This window comes from Clinocottus analis, unplaced genomic scaffold (genome assembly GCF_023055335.1).
Source record: "Clinocottus analis isolate CAN_PGR_092001 unplaced genomic scaffold, fCliAna1.0.p SCAF_22, whole genome shotgun sequence".
Lineage (NCBI taxonomy): Eukaryota > Metazoa > Chordata > Actinopteri > Perciformes > Cottidae > Clinocottus > Clinocottus analis.
Genome location: NW_027175954.1, coordinates 869,679 through 887,238, shown reverse-complemented (window position 1 = coordinate 887,238; position 17,560 = coordinate 869,679). Strand labels below are relative to the sequence as shown.

General features: G+C 44.1%; 1 protein-coding gene across 1 annotated transcript; it reads left to right on the top strand.

Moving 5' to 3' along the window:
* Nucleotides 1-3,635: 3,635 nt before the first annotated feature.
* LOC137792927 (axin-1-like) lies at nt 3,636-14,191 on the top strand. Its single transcript, XM_068588744.1, has 13 exons — nt 3,636-3,814; nt 4,783-5,476; nt 7,079-7,272; nt 7,472-7,624; nt 8,742-8,876; nt 9,002-9,098; nt 9,452-9,589; nt 10,795-11,164; nt 11,694-11,871; nt 11,986-12,162; nt 13,008-13,307; nt 13,396-13,545; nt 13,679-14,191. The coding sequence occupies exons 2-13, from the start codon at nt 4,853-4,855 to the stop codon at nt 13,803-13,805; spliced, it is 2,643 nt and encodes an 880-aa protein (XP_068444845.1). The 5' UTR covers nt 3,636-3,814; nt 4,783-4,852; the 3' UTR covers nt 13,806-14,191.
* The last annotated feature ends 3,369 nt before the right edge of the window (nt 14,192-17,560 follow it).

Genomic DNA, 17,560 nt, shown 5'->3' with positions numbered 1-17,560 from the left:
CACACACACACACACACACACACACACAGTCGAGATTCATTATAGATTCATAAGTACCAACATGCCCCCCAACCCTTCCTCACCAAGACATCATAAAGGTCAAGTTCATCTTCCTCAGTATTCTCTCTTTGTCGCCCTCCCCGCTCTGCTCATTGTCTCTGGGGGCACTGCAGCAACCACAACAACACCAGCCTGTTGCTGCAGGAGCCTGTGTGTGTGTGTGTGTGTGTTTGTTGACTGTAACACAAGCCAAAGTGATATGAATACATTTCCATAATGAGGCTTGTTTAGCTCAGCATGTAAAGTCTGCTGCCAATCAAACGCACTACAGGAAAATAGTTCATCGTCAAACATCGTCTGTCTTCATCGCCGCCCGCCGCAACGCTCCTGTGAACAACGTCACACCCGTCGACTGCAGAGACAATTTAAATAGTTTGAGGCTCAAATGACGGCATCTGTAACCGTGCAAAAATCACCAATATGAGATGTTTTGGGAGGACTTTGGGCTTTCAGGAGATATTTATAATAATGTAATGTTATAATAGTATAATGGGGATATGATTAAACCAATAAAGGAAACATTACGCACATTTTAAGCTGTCATGTTATTAAAAAAGATCGAAATATATATTCTTATTTCACCTCATTGTCCTCATGTTGTTGTTCTCTGATTGTACGTATATGATCTTCTCTGAAATGTGAAATAAAAGATGCCTGGTGCTCTGTTTGATTTGTAAATGCTGTGTTTGTTTTGTTCTGCTCTCCAGGTTCAGATGACGATGGAAGAACTGACCATGTGGACAGAGATGAGGACGGGTGTGTGGACCTCACCTGAGCCACCAGACCCCTCCTCTTCCTCATGGGACAGCTAGCGGCTCACAGGAGGCACGGTGAGACACTTTGTGCACATCAGGGTCTGATTGAGAAGTCTAGAAAACGTGTGCTTGTATTTCTTTTTTTAAATATGTAATATTGTACAGCTCCATTTGAACTTGTGAAACTGAAGAAGGTTGTGTTTTGACTTTGTATTGTACCAACTTGTGCTCCTATTAGTAATGTTTGCTATGAAATATGTGTTTTATTCTTTTCTTATAATGCAGGACAAACAGTCTGATTTATTTCAGCGTCGTTATCAGCTGAAGTCCAAAGTTTAATCCTGACCTTGGAAACAATAAATCTCACCTCATGCTGAGGAACTAAATGGACCTTTTAGCAAGATTATTTATTCATGTCAATTCAAAATGTTTCTTGAATAAACGTTCATATAGTATTATCAGAAAACGTATACACTTAAAGTATCAAAAGTATGCAGAATAGCTTCTCTCTAAGTCTAATATTAACATAGAATACATTTTTTGTCATGTGAATTTTGACATTATAGTTAAGTAATGGGAAGACAATTTCAAATATGTGTGTACTAATGTGCATATTAGTATAGTACTGCCGAGTCATATCAAATAAACATATTTGTTGCTGTACAATATTTACTAAAGTAAATACTTAAGTTAAATGCAACTGTTTCAAAAAAATTGCACTTAACCACAGTACATGTACTTACATTCTCTCAGGTAAATATCCATGTGGAATAGCATGTGATGAGATATCTCTTCAGTAAAATAGAAAAAATGTGCATTTAAATTTTTCGGTAAGGAGTATTAAAATGCTTACATTCATATTGGTAATATGTAGTCTAATCTCTCTCTCTCTCTCTCTCTCTCTCTCTCTCTCTCTCTCTCTCTCTCTCTCTCTCTCCTCTGTCTCTCTCACTCTCTTTCTCACTAACACACACACACACACACACACACACACACACACACACACACACACACACACACACGCACACGCACACACGCACGCACGAACCGGCTGCAGCCCGGTGCTCCTGACTGACTGACAGCCCGGCGGTGGCGGCTGACACACAGGATGCGCAGGTGGAGGCGGCCGCGCGCGCGCTGTCTCCGTCCTGTCAGTCACTCTGCAGTGGAGGTGGGCACCGTGAACCGCACACCTGTCCGGAGGTAAGAGAATGCCTGCTGAGGCGCCTTGTTCTATTTTGTCGGCGTTTCGCACCGAAATGTGGGTCGCCCTCAGATTTGTCTCGCATTTTAAAGTCGGCTTATAGTCGCCCCCGAGCAAAGTAAGATGTAACCTACCTGGTCATGTTTCTTTCATGTGGTGCTGCTCCTGCGTCGAGCTCTGCCTTTTTTGTTGGTTTTCGTTTCATTTAATGTAATAAGCAACTCATTAGACATCATGTAAGATACTAATTAGAGCCTATTAGCAGGTTTGCAATTCACTTTGGGTTGTGAAATGATGTAATGACCTGTTGGTGCCGGGAGGGGCGCTGTTGGGCGCGATTTCACTACCCGGACATAGAACCACGACAGATAGAACCGTTATTATCTATATGATAGTTAAATTAATATTGACAGTGACGCAAAGTAGCTAAGTGCATTTGCTTAACTATTGTACTGAAGTACAGTTATGAGGTATTTTTTACTTCTTGTATTTATCTTAATCTCATGCAATGCTGTACTTCTAAACCATGACACTTTGGAGGCACTTTTTTTCTCCACATTTATCTGACAACATATACATGTGTGTGTGTGTGTGTGTGTGTGTGTGTGTGTGTGTGCGTGTGTACGTGCGCGCGTGCGCGTGTATTTAAGTGACATTTAAAATGCAGGGTTTTTACATATAATGGATTATTTTTGCATGATGGTATGGTTACTTTTATCTAAGTAAATTTATTCATATACTGTACTTCTTCCACCAATTTGCAGAACATAACTATGGCCACAATATAAATAACTTAAATACAAATGTGAGTGGGCGCTTGTTTTAGGAAATGGGCTTCGAAACTAAAGATCACTGTATGTAGCACGCGCTGTATTCACTTAATACACTGTCAATATAATGTTAAGCTCACTACCGTGATGAAAACTAATCACATGCTTTTACTCAACTTACTATATCTACAGTTGTGAAGTTTTGAAGTATTTTAATTACATGGATTTTTTTGATACACCTGCATTCCTGAGAAAATACTATATTTTTTACTGCCCTAGATGTATTTAGCAGCTATAGTTACTTGCAAATTATTATTATTATTATTAATTATTATTATTATTATTATTATTATTATTATTATTATATAACGCTTTTCAAAATGCTCAAATACGCTTTACAAAGGACATAGACAAACAGAATAAAACCAAAAATATGATATGAAAAAGAATAAGATAAAAAATAATAATAATACTTTGTTGTACAGCACATTAAACCCCCTTCACAATAACGCCTCACTAACACCATTAAAATGCTGCCTACATGTTAATACATTAGTAATAATATAATATATGATAACGCAACACTGGCAAAGGGCATTTAGCCTGCACAGTGAGTATTAATACATTTGCATTAATGCACTTTTCCTAAAGTTAAATACATGCATTTTGCTCATAATGGAGTCCTTGTGCATTGTGGGTTTTATGAGTAATTTTTACTGCAGTAAATAATGGAAATACTGAACCACCGCCGCTGGTCGACGGGTCACGTGTGTCTCTTCTAGCCGTTGTAGTTTTACGAACGCGCTTCACGCCGCACGTCGTCATCGGCGCGCGCACGCACGCATTCGCTCGCGCTGTATTATTGCTCAGAAACCAGCCACCATGGGGAGTTGAAGGGGCAGTCGACGGGTCATTTTCGTTAATATTTAATACCGGAAAGCTTTCCATATGCTGCGTTTCGGGGCACCCAGTTCGCGCCACTATCCCCAATGCAGCGGATTACGGGGATCGGGCTCACAGAGACGGTAAGGACGGACACTTTGTGTGGAAAACACGGGACGTTAACGTAACTAGCTTTTAGCTCCCGAGCTAACCCCCCACCCCCACCCCCCCGAAAAACTAGCTAGCGCACCGAGCCAGCAGAGTGGAAAACGTGCCCTCGCTTTCTTGTTTTGTTTGATCTCACATCGGCCGATTTCGTCGGCGTTAATCAGTTGGTAAAGTTGCCGTTGCTTCTGCGGGAGTTTGCCCCCGGCACGAGTACACTCACGAAGTACGTGTACTCGTCGGGAGTGTGTGTTTTTTTTCGCACGCAGGCCCGTCTTGTGTGGTTGTGGAGTTTGTTTCTGTAACGTTACCCATCCCCCACCGTCTTTTGCAGGCCAAGATGAATGAGATTCCCACTTCAAAGCACTGGCATTGGTGGTGGCACTGCTGCAAGGCTGGCTAGCTGGGGTTAGCTTGTTCACTTTAGTTGGTTCTTCGGGAGGGGGAAATAAAGAGCCCGGCTACACTTTTTGTTTTGACAACTGTGAGCGCGAGCGTTTTAAAGCTAACGCTTGAACTGACTGAGGAAAAACAACTATATGGTGAACTTCAGCTTGGATATTTACGCACGAAAATAGTTTGTGTGTGTGTGTCCTGCCTGGAGAGTCTTGGCTGCAAGTAGCTGACGTTATAAATAACATATACACCAAAATGACATCCCTTATTAGCATTCCACCAATATTTTCAGTTTTTAATGGCTCTTCTCCTCGTTCTCACCCACACTTGTTTACATCCTGTTCGGTTCTATTTTTACGTGTCTGTTCTGCTCACCATCTAATTGTGTTGCTTGATGATACTGCTGTGTACATGTGTGTGTGTCTGACCGAGCTAAGGGGTTGAGAGATGAGTCAGTCCCCTTTTTATATCTACTTATCTGTGGTCACAATGTGTATTTCGTTGGTGTCGCCTCCCTCGCTAACGTCTTTTTCTTGTTTCCTTTTTGTAGGGTGAATTGTTTGCCAGCAAAATTATTGCTAGAGGGGAACGTCTGACCTCTCCCTTCTGCAATCAGAGACATGAGTGTTGTCAGAGAATTACATGGGATTGGGTACAGGGGCGGCGGCGGTTGCGTTGTGGCCTCTCTGAGCGGCCCTACCCATTTTACCGAGGATGCTCCGCGACCCCCAGTTCCTGGTGAGGAGGGTTCTGATTTGGACCCCCCAGTCCAGTCAGCCAGCACCCGTCCGAACACCCTTTCCCAAACCCTTGGCTATCCTCCGTCGTCCTCGTCTTCTAAAATGGGGGATCTATCGAGCTACACGCCCTCTTCGTCGTCGGCGACCCCGCGTCGCCCGGATCTGGACTTGGGGTATGAACCCGAGGGCTCGGCCTCGCCAACTCCACCTTACCTGAAGTGGGCCGAGTCGCTTCACTCTCTCCTGGACGACCAGGAAGGCATCCAGCTGTTCCGAAACTTCCTCTGCCAGGAAGGCTGCGCGGACCTCTTGGACTTCTGGTTCGCTTGCTCGGGGTTCAGGAAGACGAGCCAGGAGAAGAGGGCAAAGCTGGCCAAGGCCATCTACAGGAAGTACATTGTAGACGGAAGTGGGATCGTCTCCAGGCAGATCAAAGCGGCCACCAAGAGTTTCATCAGAGACTGTGTTGGAAAGCCGCATCCAGACCCTGCCATGTTTGAACAGGTAATTAAAACACTGTTTGTAAATGTTCCCATTAATGGCAGTGCATGTTGGATTACACTGGCATGTGGGCATTGTCATAGCTTTCGCACAGGCTGTCTCAGTTCTGTGAAATGGTCACGTTAAGCCACATTGATTGATTGGTTGTCTATGACTAATGCAAAACAGTGTTGCTGGGTAATATAATAATAATAATATATAATATATCACCCCAAAAGAACCACATATGATCTGATGGCAGCGCCGTCTGCATACTGGTGCTGAGAACCGTGTCTTTTTTTCCCCCCTCACAACTTTTCTCACATCTCCCCAGTACACAGTTGGGGGGCCAAGTGTTTCTGACCTATGTCTATGAAGCCATGGGTTCCTTCCTGCAGTCAAAATGCAGTAATAGTACCGGAGTAAAAGGTCCCTGGGTTCCTGAATATATGTTTTGTGGTTGCAAAAAAGTTTGAATAGTATTTTTTTTAAAATATGGGACAAGGAAAGTTTGCATCTTCAGTTCCACAGTCGTCTCTGCCAAAGCCCAGATGTCCACGTTAACGTGTTTTATTTTCTCGCTTTAGTAAGTAAACCACAGCAAAAGACCAAATTACACTGAGGTTTAGTTTCAGGTTAGTTTCTCGCCCACCTGTGCCCTCTTTTGCCCCTTGATCTCTTTCATGCTTTCGGTCTTCAGTGGTCTATGTTTCCAGACCGCACGCCCTTGGGACTTGTTAACAGAGACTCGGGTCCCGTACTGTAGTTCCTCACACATCACTGCTGATCAACTACATTTCACAGAATGAGATTAGGTCATTACCACAATGAACAAAAATGAGGCTAGCTTGTTCTCACTGCAGCCAACCTTTTAGCGCGTGCTGTCTTGCTTTTTAATTTAGCTAAATTTTTTTTGGGGGAAGATTCTGGGAGTCAGTTAAATGCCGTTTGAATGTCAATACATGTAATTTCCGTCCCTAATTAAAACGCATACATGTACCTGTGCGACTTGCGTTCAAACCCGGTCATGAGGTCTATCGAGAGATTGACTTTCATGCGGGCATAACGCACCTTCATATGTCAGTGTGGTTTAAGTGTAACTCGCTAGCTGTATAAATATGCGTTTTACTCTGTGTCATTGTGTTGTTTCGGAGTGGATGAGTCTAAACCCCGTATAGTAATCCCCGTAAAATGTGTTGTTTTTAAATGCTAAGCATTGTTGGAACTGTTTAACCTAAACCAAGAGCATAGTTGCGAGTCCAAAAAAGGTTGAAACCTTTGGTGGACCTAACTTAGTGATAAAGCAATGTGTGAAATGGAAGTAACTTCCTTGGGCATCATTTAGCTTTGTACATATATGTGACCACTAGGCCTGTGTGTCAAAACGCGGTGCCTTTTTTTAAGGTATTGACCAAAAAAATTTTAATAACAACTTCAGTCGCTTTTTGTGATGAGTCCCGCCGTCATGGCTTGGAGGATGGCTTTATCAGCGGTAATCGCTAGTCAGTGGGACATGCACATCTTCCATTTACATCGAATGAAGTGTCATTTTACTGGCATCCTATTTTTAAAATGTTTTTCTGCTACTCAGCCCTATTGACTGCTGCGTTTGTTTGTTCGTTGCAGGCCCAGACAGAGATCCAGGGCATGATGGAGGAGAACACCTACCCTTTATTTCTGAAGTCGGATCTGTACTTGGAGTACACGCGTACAGGAGGAGAGAGCCCCAAGCCCAACCCCAGTGATCAGAGCCCTTCATCGGGGCTGGCCAAGCCTGTGCCTGGGTACCTACCAACACTCGCCGAGGATGAGGAGTGGAGGTGAGACGATGCAGAAGTAATGTCGTGTATTGCACAGGATCCGAGGCCTGTCATCTGAAAATAATTCAACAATAAATCCCACTGACTTTTTCCCGAGTTGCTCAGCGGAGCACCAACGCAACGTCGGAAGATTCTCCTAACGTGTGAAGTAGGAGACAGTTCCCGATGTTTCTGATCTAATTTAATCTGATTTTTTTAGGTGTGGAGGAGGTGTGAGGGAGGGGGAGGAAGAGAAGGAGGACGAGGAGGAGTGTGGAGACACACCAGCTGATCGGCTGACTCAGAGCCTGCTGATGACGGCGCCGCATAGAACCTCGACCAACAGGAGGAGGCCAGACAGCAGAGAGTACAGGTGTGTGTGTGTGTGTGTGTGTGTGTGTGTGTCAAGGTTACTAAGGAAGACTGTGGTGTCTGAATATTATTTCCCCTCACGATGTGTGATATTGAAGCATTTATAACGATAACATTATTTTCTTCTATACACATTTCACTTTTAATGAATTGGCACGAATGCAACGTTCTTGAAAACCTTTTTTTTAAATTTTTTTTTACAATAATTAATATGATGAAAAATATTTAAGTACATTTCATCACAGGAAAAGTCTGCTTCTTCACTTGAAGGGAATGTTTTTTATGTTAATTTCCAACCAGTGTTGATGGTAAATGTAGTCGATTGAAGCTATAAATTCCCCAGGGCGTGCTATATTGACAGAGAACGTTTGCAATTGTTCTTCGCGCACCCGGCGGCGTCATTTGACCCCGACTGCGACCTAGTTAGATGCAAGGAAGAACTGCAGGCAGCTATTTCAGCTTTGACTCCCAGTCTCCATCTCTGGGAAGCCCGGGGGCCGTTCTCTAGATCCCGTTTTAGAAACGGAGCTTCCTTGTTCTCATCGCTTTTATTGCAAATAATCTACGCTTTCAAACGGTGCAAATGGCATCTCGAAACCTGTGTGCAGAGGACGATGATATGGACAAAGATGTATTTTATGTACCGCTCTATTCATTTGGGTATACTGCCGCGGTAGTGATGCAGACAACTCTGCTTCTCGGTTAATATAGCGAACACTGACAAATGTATTGCTCGTTGACTATAATATAATTATAATCAACACTAATTGCACATTTGCATAAAAAGGTTAGAGGGCTATTTTGACATTTCAAAAAATTGTTGTCTTTATAGAATTTAATTGTTTTCACTGCTCTTTTAAATTGTGTTAAAATGATTAATTATCTAAATATTGAAGACAAACATTTAGTTAGATTTAGAAGCAATCGAACACGAGAAGCCGTGAGGCGTGTCGAGGAAATCGTGTTCAATGTCCTGGAAGAAAAACCCCCTCAGACTTCACAAACTACCCCTTCCTGCACGCTGGCGCTCCCTCGCCCCCTGCGCGTGCATGAATGCGCACCAGCGGCAACATTTGAACGTGAGCCGTCCTCATTATAACCTCCTCTCTCGTCCTCAGGCCCTACAGGGAGCCGGTAAACCCGTACTACGCAAACATGGGCTACGCTCGCGCTCCAGCGACCAGCGCCAACGACAGCGAGCAGCAGAGCATGTCGAGCGACGCCGACACACTGTCACTGCCCGACAGCAGCGTGTGAGTACGCGCCGGTCGAAACCCCCACAACCACCGCAGGGGTTTCCGACAACGCGGGTTTACAAAATTAAATAGCTAATCCAGGTCTGTGTTTAATTTATGTTTATCTGTGTGTGTGTGTGCAGAGATGGTATTCCTCCATACAGATATCGGAAGCAGCATCGCAAAGAGATGCATGAAAGTGCCAAAGCCAATGGACGTGTGCCCCTACCTCATATACCTGTGAGTTCCACAGACACTCACTCGTATCTGTATTCGTGTAGCGTAGCGGTACCTCGACCCCCGGTGACCTAATTCAAAAAATATCAGCGAGGCCGTGTTTACCGATGTGGCTGTTGTGTTGTAAATTATTACTGTAGCAGACAACACCTAGCGGAAAGGTATGTGTGTAGATGTTGATGCCGTTATGAGCTTTACACCGTTTTTTTTTTTTCTTTATTGCAATTAGTGTATTGTTATTACTGCCTGAAGTTGTTCATAATGTACTGAAACGACATCTGCATTTAATCTGTAGATGTGTTCAGCTGTGTCTAATTTGCGGCATGCAATTTTATTTTTTTCGTGTCTATACACAGCGCACGTACCGCATGCCAAAGGACATCCACATAGAGCCTGAGAGGTTTGCAGCGGAGCTCATCAGCAGGCTGGAGACGGTTCTCCGAGAGAGAGAGGCTCAGGAAAGACTCGAGGAGAGGCTGAAGAGAGTTAGACTGGTGAGTGTGTTACTGTGCACGTGTGTGTGTGCGCGTGTGTTTGCGCCTCGTGATATGATGCAATTTGGACATTGTGAGTTGGAGCTGTAATTCATCCCAGTTATTTACACAATGGTGATGTTGTTGTTTCCTCAGTATTACTTGTATGCGGAGTGAAAACCTTTTCTTTTTTAATGAGAAAGTGTTGTCGTCGCAAAGGAGAGATCTCGCCATTTCACAACTTAACTATGTCCAGGATGCACACCTTTGTGTCTTGGATGGTGTGTTTTCACATTATGCATGATGATCAAAGGCGGGCGTATTGAAAACGAAGGACCCACTGGCATGTGATTTTAAAAAAATGATATATTTTTCACTTTCTCCACAAACTCCAAGATGAGGCAGAAACTCAGAGGCGACTTTCTTACAGTCAAAATTCAGATTTGGTTGATTTTGATCATATAAAATCATATCTTTGACTTTATTCATGTTGCGCAGGCGGTGACTATGTTTACACCCACACTGCTGTTCCTCTATTATTCAGAATATGCTAATATTACGAATTTGATATGGGTGAAGATGTAAACCGCATATTTCTGAGTTTGACCTTATTCTTCATGCAGCGTTTTCCAGCTAAGACATGCAGACGTGATTCAAGATTCAGGAACATTCTTTGTATTCAGAAGCTGTCTCTTGCCCCTTTTTTATTTTTTGCTTTGTGTGTTGTACACAAACCAGCCATCTGCTGTCAAAGCAAAACTTTCAGAACGGTGACAATGAAGAAACGATAAAGGAGCAACATGAGGGAGAGAAAATTTGCATTTCTTTGAATATTCACGGCTGCATTTAAATGTGAATATTGGTGAAATATTCATATCCATGTAAACGGCTTATTGAGATAATATTATTTTCAGAATTACAGCAAATATTTAGTGCATCTAATCAATTTCTCTTAAAGTCTACCAGTAAGGTTAACCAAACCTTGATCTGAATATTTTTAAAATGCCTTATGCCGTTGTGCTTCTGCGTCTTTGTCTAAACACACTTGGATTACGGTTTTGTCATCACCTTTACAATAGAATATCAAATTAAAATGTACACAGACAAACGAAAAGCAGCACTTTGAAGTGTAATGTGAAAGGTGTATTTAAATATGAGGTATAAAGGGATGTGTATATCCAGTTATAGACGTGCATATAAACGTGTTTGCTTCTTTCTGCCAACAGGAAGAAGAAGGTGACGATGCTGACGTCTCCGTGATGACCTCCATGTCCTCTCACAGCGTGCCGCTGCCCCTCCCCTCGTCGTTCCCGCCCCTCTATGGCGCCCGCTACTCGGAGACCACGGCCAACACGGCGGTCGCCGCTTACGGCGGCCTGGTAGCCATGGAAGATTGCCAGGACGACGACCCGGAGTCCATCTTGGACGAGCACGTGCAGCGCGTGATGAAAACGCCGGGCTGCCAGTCGCCGGGCGCGACCAACAGCACCTTGGGAGGAGGCGGTCGACACAGTCCTCCCAAAGCGTCGCGTTCGCCCGACGGGGGGATCTGCCCTCCGGGGAGGGGTCACAGTCTGCCTCCCGCTGGGGTCAAAGGTGAGATGTCTGGTCCCAGGAAAGGATGTGTACCTTCGGACTATATATATTTTTCCTCTCACGGAGTTATTCAACAATCTCTATTGTTTTGCTCGGCGTAATTGGCGACATTCTCGGCTGAGCTGTAACGTTGGCTAGCTCAGCGAGGCTAGGTGAGCTAGCAGTAGCAACACAAGCCGAGTGGCCCGTCCTGAGCTACTTCCATCATCAGCTACGTCAAAAATATTGTGTTTAATGCTTTTATTCAACTGCTAGATGCGAGCACTACTTGCCCATCATGGCATTTTACTTCCTCCAGGCGAGCAGGCAATCATTTAACGTAAAGAAGAAGCTCTCGACAAGCAAATATCTTATGAAAACCATTACAGATGCTGGGAAGTTTGGCTCACTGGGGTGTTGAATCATGTGCAATGACACCTAGAATATTTTTTTTCCCCCTTCAAGTGCGGATGTCAAAGGTGTTTAGGTGTGCGATGTATTAAAGGAAGGCTAGCATGTTACCAATAACTGTCTGTGATGCGCGTCTCAGGTATGCATCACCACAAGCAGCCGTATCACCACAGAGGAAGAGAAGGGCAGGAGGAGGCGGGCTCTAGGTCTCAGGCCAGCCTCGCGTGGAACGGAGACCCGGCCGGCCAGTACGCGGGGAGAAGCCGAAACTACGCCGACGGGGCCGGCGCCAGCACGCTGGAGGGCATGGGCTACAGGTACGCTGGCGTGGGCTCGAATGTGCCGCCATTTCTTTGGCGTTCTGGCTGCATGTGCCGTTTTTTTTTTTTTTTTTTTACCTCAACTGTACGTCTCCCCTGTCGGTTCTGCAGTAGTAAAGGCAGCACGCTCTCACGGCGAGGTTGTAAGAAGACGCCGGAGACGTCCAGCAAAGGGGAAGAGAGCGGCCGCGGCATGGAGGGCCAGGTACCACTGGAGGATCTGGAGAGAAACCAGAAGATCCTGCAGTGGATGATGGAAGGAGACCGACAAAGGAAGACCTCACACGGGTGAGTCGTGTTTTGCGTGTTGCCTCATGATTATGTAATTCCTCATCATTAAAACACATTGAATCATGTTTGTATAATTTACATAACATGTATAATAACATCAACAGATCGATAACAAAGTTGGGTCCGTAGAAACAAACTGTAAATGCAACACTGTATCACTGTAAAGGTAGAACAAAGTTGTTAGCAAACGGTTTCCTATTTACACATCAAGCAGACAGAGTCGCGTTTGTGTCCATCTGATGAATACAAGTCAAGTATTTACTCTGCTTTTAGCTTGTTTTTCCATATCTGGCTCTTTAGCTGCTAAATGCGTCGCTGCGTTCACCAGCTGGACTCTAAATTTGCCTCGTGTCGGACAGGTAGTGGACAGTTTTGTTCTATTAAAGAGCTTCTTTTTACTCTTGAGAATAAATGCCAAAACGGTAATATTACAGGCTGGAAAACTAGAACGATGAGCACGAGAGGAGCTATATGCTGAGTCGATGGAGGAGTCTGGTGGTTGCTTTCGTTGGGTTCATCACTTTGAGTGACGCAAATTCCTTTGATCCATCGTTAGTGTAAACATATTGATTAAAGCTGCTTTAACATAACATTCAAATGAGAATCTATAGATTTCTAGAAGGCCCTGGTATGCATACACACTTTAAAATGTGGCTGCTAAAAGATGGATTTCAGCACTTTCCTATCATAGAGAAGATACACAAACCAGCACCAGTCATTGAGGAAGTCCTTTCCAGCTACATAACAAATAGTTTGTAGATAGTCTGGCCGGAGCGGAGCTCTCTTTTGTAGTCCTTTGACATTCGTCCCGCCTCCTCTCTCCCCTCCCATTGTGTGTCCAGTGGCAGCACCAGTAGCTCGAGGAGGTCGGGTCCCAGTAGCGAGTCGCCGCGCCCGACGTCGGTGGAGCGCCCGGGAGCCGTGCACCCGTGGGTGTCTGCCCAGCTGCGTAACAACCCCTCCACGGTGTCCTCCACCATCCCCGGCTCGACGTCCACCCAGGTCCAGCCCTCGCACCCGTTCATCCAGGACCCGGCCATGCCGCCCAACCCGGCTCCCAACCCCCTCACCCAGCTGGAGGAGGCCAGGAGGAGACTGGAGGAGGAGAGGAGGAGGAACGCACTACAGCAGGCCAAGCAGAGGTGGGCGTCCAGATGTTCGTATCGGTCTCGCCCCCAAAATATCTTTTTTATTCAAGTGTTTTGACGGCGGCCTTTGCTCCCTTTTCAGGCATAAGTCGGGCAAGCGCCAAGTGTGTGAGAACATGACGGTCGCTTACTACTTCTGTGGAGAGCCGATCCCGTACCGAACATCCGTCAAAGGCCGAGTGGTGACTTTGGGCCAGTTCAAGGAGCTGCTTACCAAAAAGGGCCATTACAGGTGAGAACATGCGAACAGTTTGTATTACAGTATGGGAATGTCACATTTATTAAAGGAGACATTTTTTGTCTTCGCAAATAATCCAGCATGTCTGTTTTTTTTTGTGTGTGTGTGTGTGTGTGTGTGTGCGCAGGTTCTACTTTAAGAAAGTGAGCGACGAGTTTGACTGCGGCGTGGTGTTCGAGGAGGTTCGCGACGATGACGCCATCCTGCCCATCTTCGAGGAGAAGATCATCGGGAAGGTGGAGAAGGTCGACTGAAATTTGGGAACAGGAAGATGACACAGAATTTGGCGAGGGGGGGAAGAAGAAGAAGAATAATAAGAAGAAAAAAGATCATTTGGAAGAAAGGAAAAAAAGAGGAGCTCGGAAGAGAACATTGGGTGTTGTAAGAAGAAAAATCAGTTGTGAGGCGAAGAAGAAGAATAAAACGAGTGAAAGGAAGTAGGAAGATGGGAGGAGCCATGTGTGACGGGAGGGAGATAGCGCTGCCTGGTAGAAGCCGAGAGTGTAAAGGAGGCGGTTATGTCTATGGACTATCTGGACGTCGGCGTCCCGCCTGGATCAAACCCTCGTGAAAGCGAAGAAGCTCGTCCATGAGAAACATGGAGGGAAAAAAAAGGAAATAAAGAAAGGAACATAAATTATTTCACCTGTCTTGTCTCCACTGGGGATATCCGAGGAGCGCTGATGATGCTAAAAAAAAAAATCTGATGTCTGACCAGTCTTCCACTTCCACTGCGATGGGTGGGAGGAAAAAAAGGGGGTGGGGAGGGGGGCTGCTGGAAGGAGAGGATAAAGTAGTCTTCCGCTTCTGCTCCGGAGGAGTCTGCCCTCCGCAGACCATTACGATGCTGCTACATTACCACGGAAACTATTCAATCGGTGCTCGGGGACAGTTCAAGAAAAGCAGCTTTGGTTCCATTTCAAGAGCCTCGCTTGCCTTTTTTTTTTTTTTTTTTTTTTTTTTTTTGTTGTTGCCGTCTCTGTTTCCTCATCAGCTGGTGACAAAGGGGAGAGGACGGGAGGATTTCGGGGGAGTGGAACGTTTAGCCTGCTTCTCCTCTCGTTTGACTTCGCGGCCTCGAAGCGAAAACGAAAACGTTCTAGATGTCGTGTCGTGATCTCTCACATCCACATGTTCAGACAACAGTTCTCTACATAACTTGTTTACCAAAGCTACATATTTTTGATAAGACAAGTATCCTAGCTACTTGTTTCATTTTATTTGAATTGTGTATGTACAAGGCAGGTACTATTACTTATTAATGCAGCCGTATTTCGTTATATCTCAACTTAATGTTGTATTATTGTGTATGTTTTGAAGCTAGTTCATTAGTGATTTCAGGGCAGCCATTTTGTTTGTTTTTTCCATCTCCTATAATACATCCCTGCACCTCACTTTCTGTACTGTTAACGTGCGAGTGTGTAGTTCTGTTTTTCCTGCGCGATGCATTTTCTTTTCTTTTCTTTTTTTTTATTCTAGGCTCACACACAAATTCTCATGAAAAAGAGCAGCGCACACTTGGCCTGTGCCACCATCGACCACAGTATCTGTTGTGTGTGTGTGTGTTGTTTTTTAACCGGTCACACTGTCACCTCATCTTCGTCGTGTTTTTTTTTTTCCGTGCTCCACTGTGTATGTAGTTCCGTACTCAGTCGAGGTGCCTGCCTGCCTGCCCGGCCAGTGCCGTTAACGATCCCGAATGCTTATTCTGAAGCGCGTTGGCGAGCGTGAAAGCCCGCGTCACGTCCGCCTGAACTCAGCCAAAGAGCATACCGTGCGTCCCCGTATGCCTTCATGCGTGTTTTCTAGTCTGTGCAGTCGCAAGTCCACGAGCATCAAATGTATTCTTTACTCACGAGCAGACGGGGGGTGAATCTTCCCCCTCTTGCAGATTCCCAAACGTCAGACGTTGAGTTCAACACCTGCGGCTCATCTTAAAAGAACAGTTTGACATTGTTTCCCCATTTTTTGCTGAGAGTTGTGCGAGAAAATGAATCGCCACTTTCACGTCTGTTTGGCAAATTTAGCGCGACAGGTGGCTGTTGGTTAGCTTAGCTTAGCTTAGCATAAAGACTGGAGGGTTAAAGGGCAAATGGCTAGCGTGGCTTTTGTGCGTATTATTCAAATTAGAGTTGCAACAACTGATTATTTTGCAAATAAAATTTCGCCGTCGCATTTTCATTTTTTTTTATCCAACCAACCGTTCAAACATTAATTTAAGCGGTTTACTATCCCATAGGATACAATTACAGTGCAAATCTGCACAATTCAGAACCCTTTTCTGCCAATTCATTTGATCAATTCTCATCTGTATATCGAGAGTTGAGCCTTTTTAAAGATGCTCGTAGGCCAGATTGCTGCTCTTTGTGCTAAGCTAACCCTAGCCGGCTGCTGAGTGTAGCGTCATATCGAACACACAGACATGGGAACGGTATCTGCGTGACACTCGGCAAGAAATATAGAAGAAATGAGCGTATCCCCCCCTCCTCCTCTCGAATGTTAAATTAACCCTTCAAACCTCTCGCGACAGCACAGAACTGCAGTCGAGAACGTCGCAAAGCACCGCGCAGAGAGTGCACTTATCACACAGCAGCTATGTAAGCTGAATGTAATTAGACTTTTTAATTTTAAACTTTTACCCACCATGTCCTCAAAGGAAACCCCAAACCCCCTTTCTTTTGGTCCCGTAATCATGTCGAGTCTTCAGTCAGTGATCTCGGACTGTCGGCCCCGAAATGAGTGTTTTGTGTTATCTATGCTGGTAGTTCATTGAATGTGTTCAACAGAGAGCTCCTGCTGTTCGTCTCGCAGGAACGTCAAATACAATTTGTCCTGGGTTTCGGCCCGGTAAGGGAAACATAGGATCGAGGAGAAGAAGAAAAAACATATTTGTCCTCACTTCAACCCATTATGCCTTCAATATGAAATTTAAAATTTAGATATGTATTTGTTTATAAAAAAAAAAGTGTAATTTTAATAATCACCAAGCATGTTCTTTATAAGGAATGTTTTCCTGATGATGAGTTGAATTTATCTATTTTGTTTTATTGTTTATGTGCGAACTGCTACGGCCCCTCTGATATATTTTATCCGTTGTGTTAGAACGCCCAGGGACGGTTGAATGACGACATTTGTTAAAGAGTTGTTTCTTGTGATTATGATTCGATGGACAAAACGAACAACTGCGTCTGTTGTGTTGTCAGTTTGTGTGAAACACAGTGCCTTTATCATGTTATCTTTTTTTTCTTCTCGAAAATATCTTTATTGAACCAATCCATGCTTTTTATTGTTTAAAAGTTTTTATTTCCAGTCAGTCCCGTTGTATTATTAGCTGCGGTCAATGCTTGCCCACTTCTTTTTCTTTTCTGATAGATCCTCTGCTGTAAATATGTACATTATCATTTCATATATGTCTTCAGACCCGCACCACACGTCCATGGTGTTTCTGTTTTTTCGAAGGTAAACGCCAAGATGTCACTGTGCTGGTTCCACTTGTACATTTCTTTTAAAAAAAAAAGGTACTTCATAATAAAGATGTTAAATAAATCATTCATCTCCTTTTTATCGGCGTTCACTTAATTTCCGCAGTTCGCATGCTTTACTTTAGACGTATAAGATATGCTTAAATTAAAACGGTGGTATTTTAAACACCTGATATTTGGACTTGTTTTCATTGCAGGAGAAGCGCAGGTGTTACTAATAACGTTAACGAGTTCGCAAGCCAGCCAGGACCCTGAAACAGGGAAATATTCTTTTTTTTTTTAGTTTTTTTTACTCTACTAATTAAATTGACTGCTGTCACTTTGCAGAAAAAGATTTCTTAAAACCAACATGATCAGTTCATGATATTTGATAAATTGTATTAAACACAATGCATATAAAGTACTTAACGTTGGCAAATGTTGATTCCTTAATTGTTATGAAGTTAGTTATTTTCAATATATTTTGCTATTAACATTGCTGTTCTTTTCAAGTATTTATGGACAGGACTTTTAAATGTAATCTAACA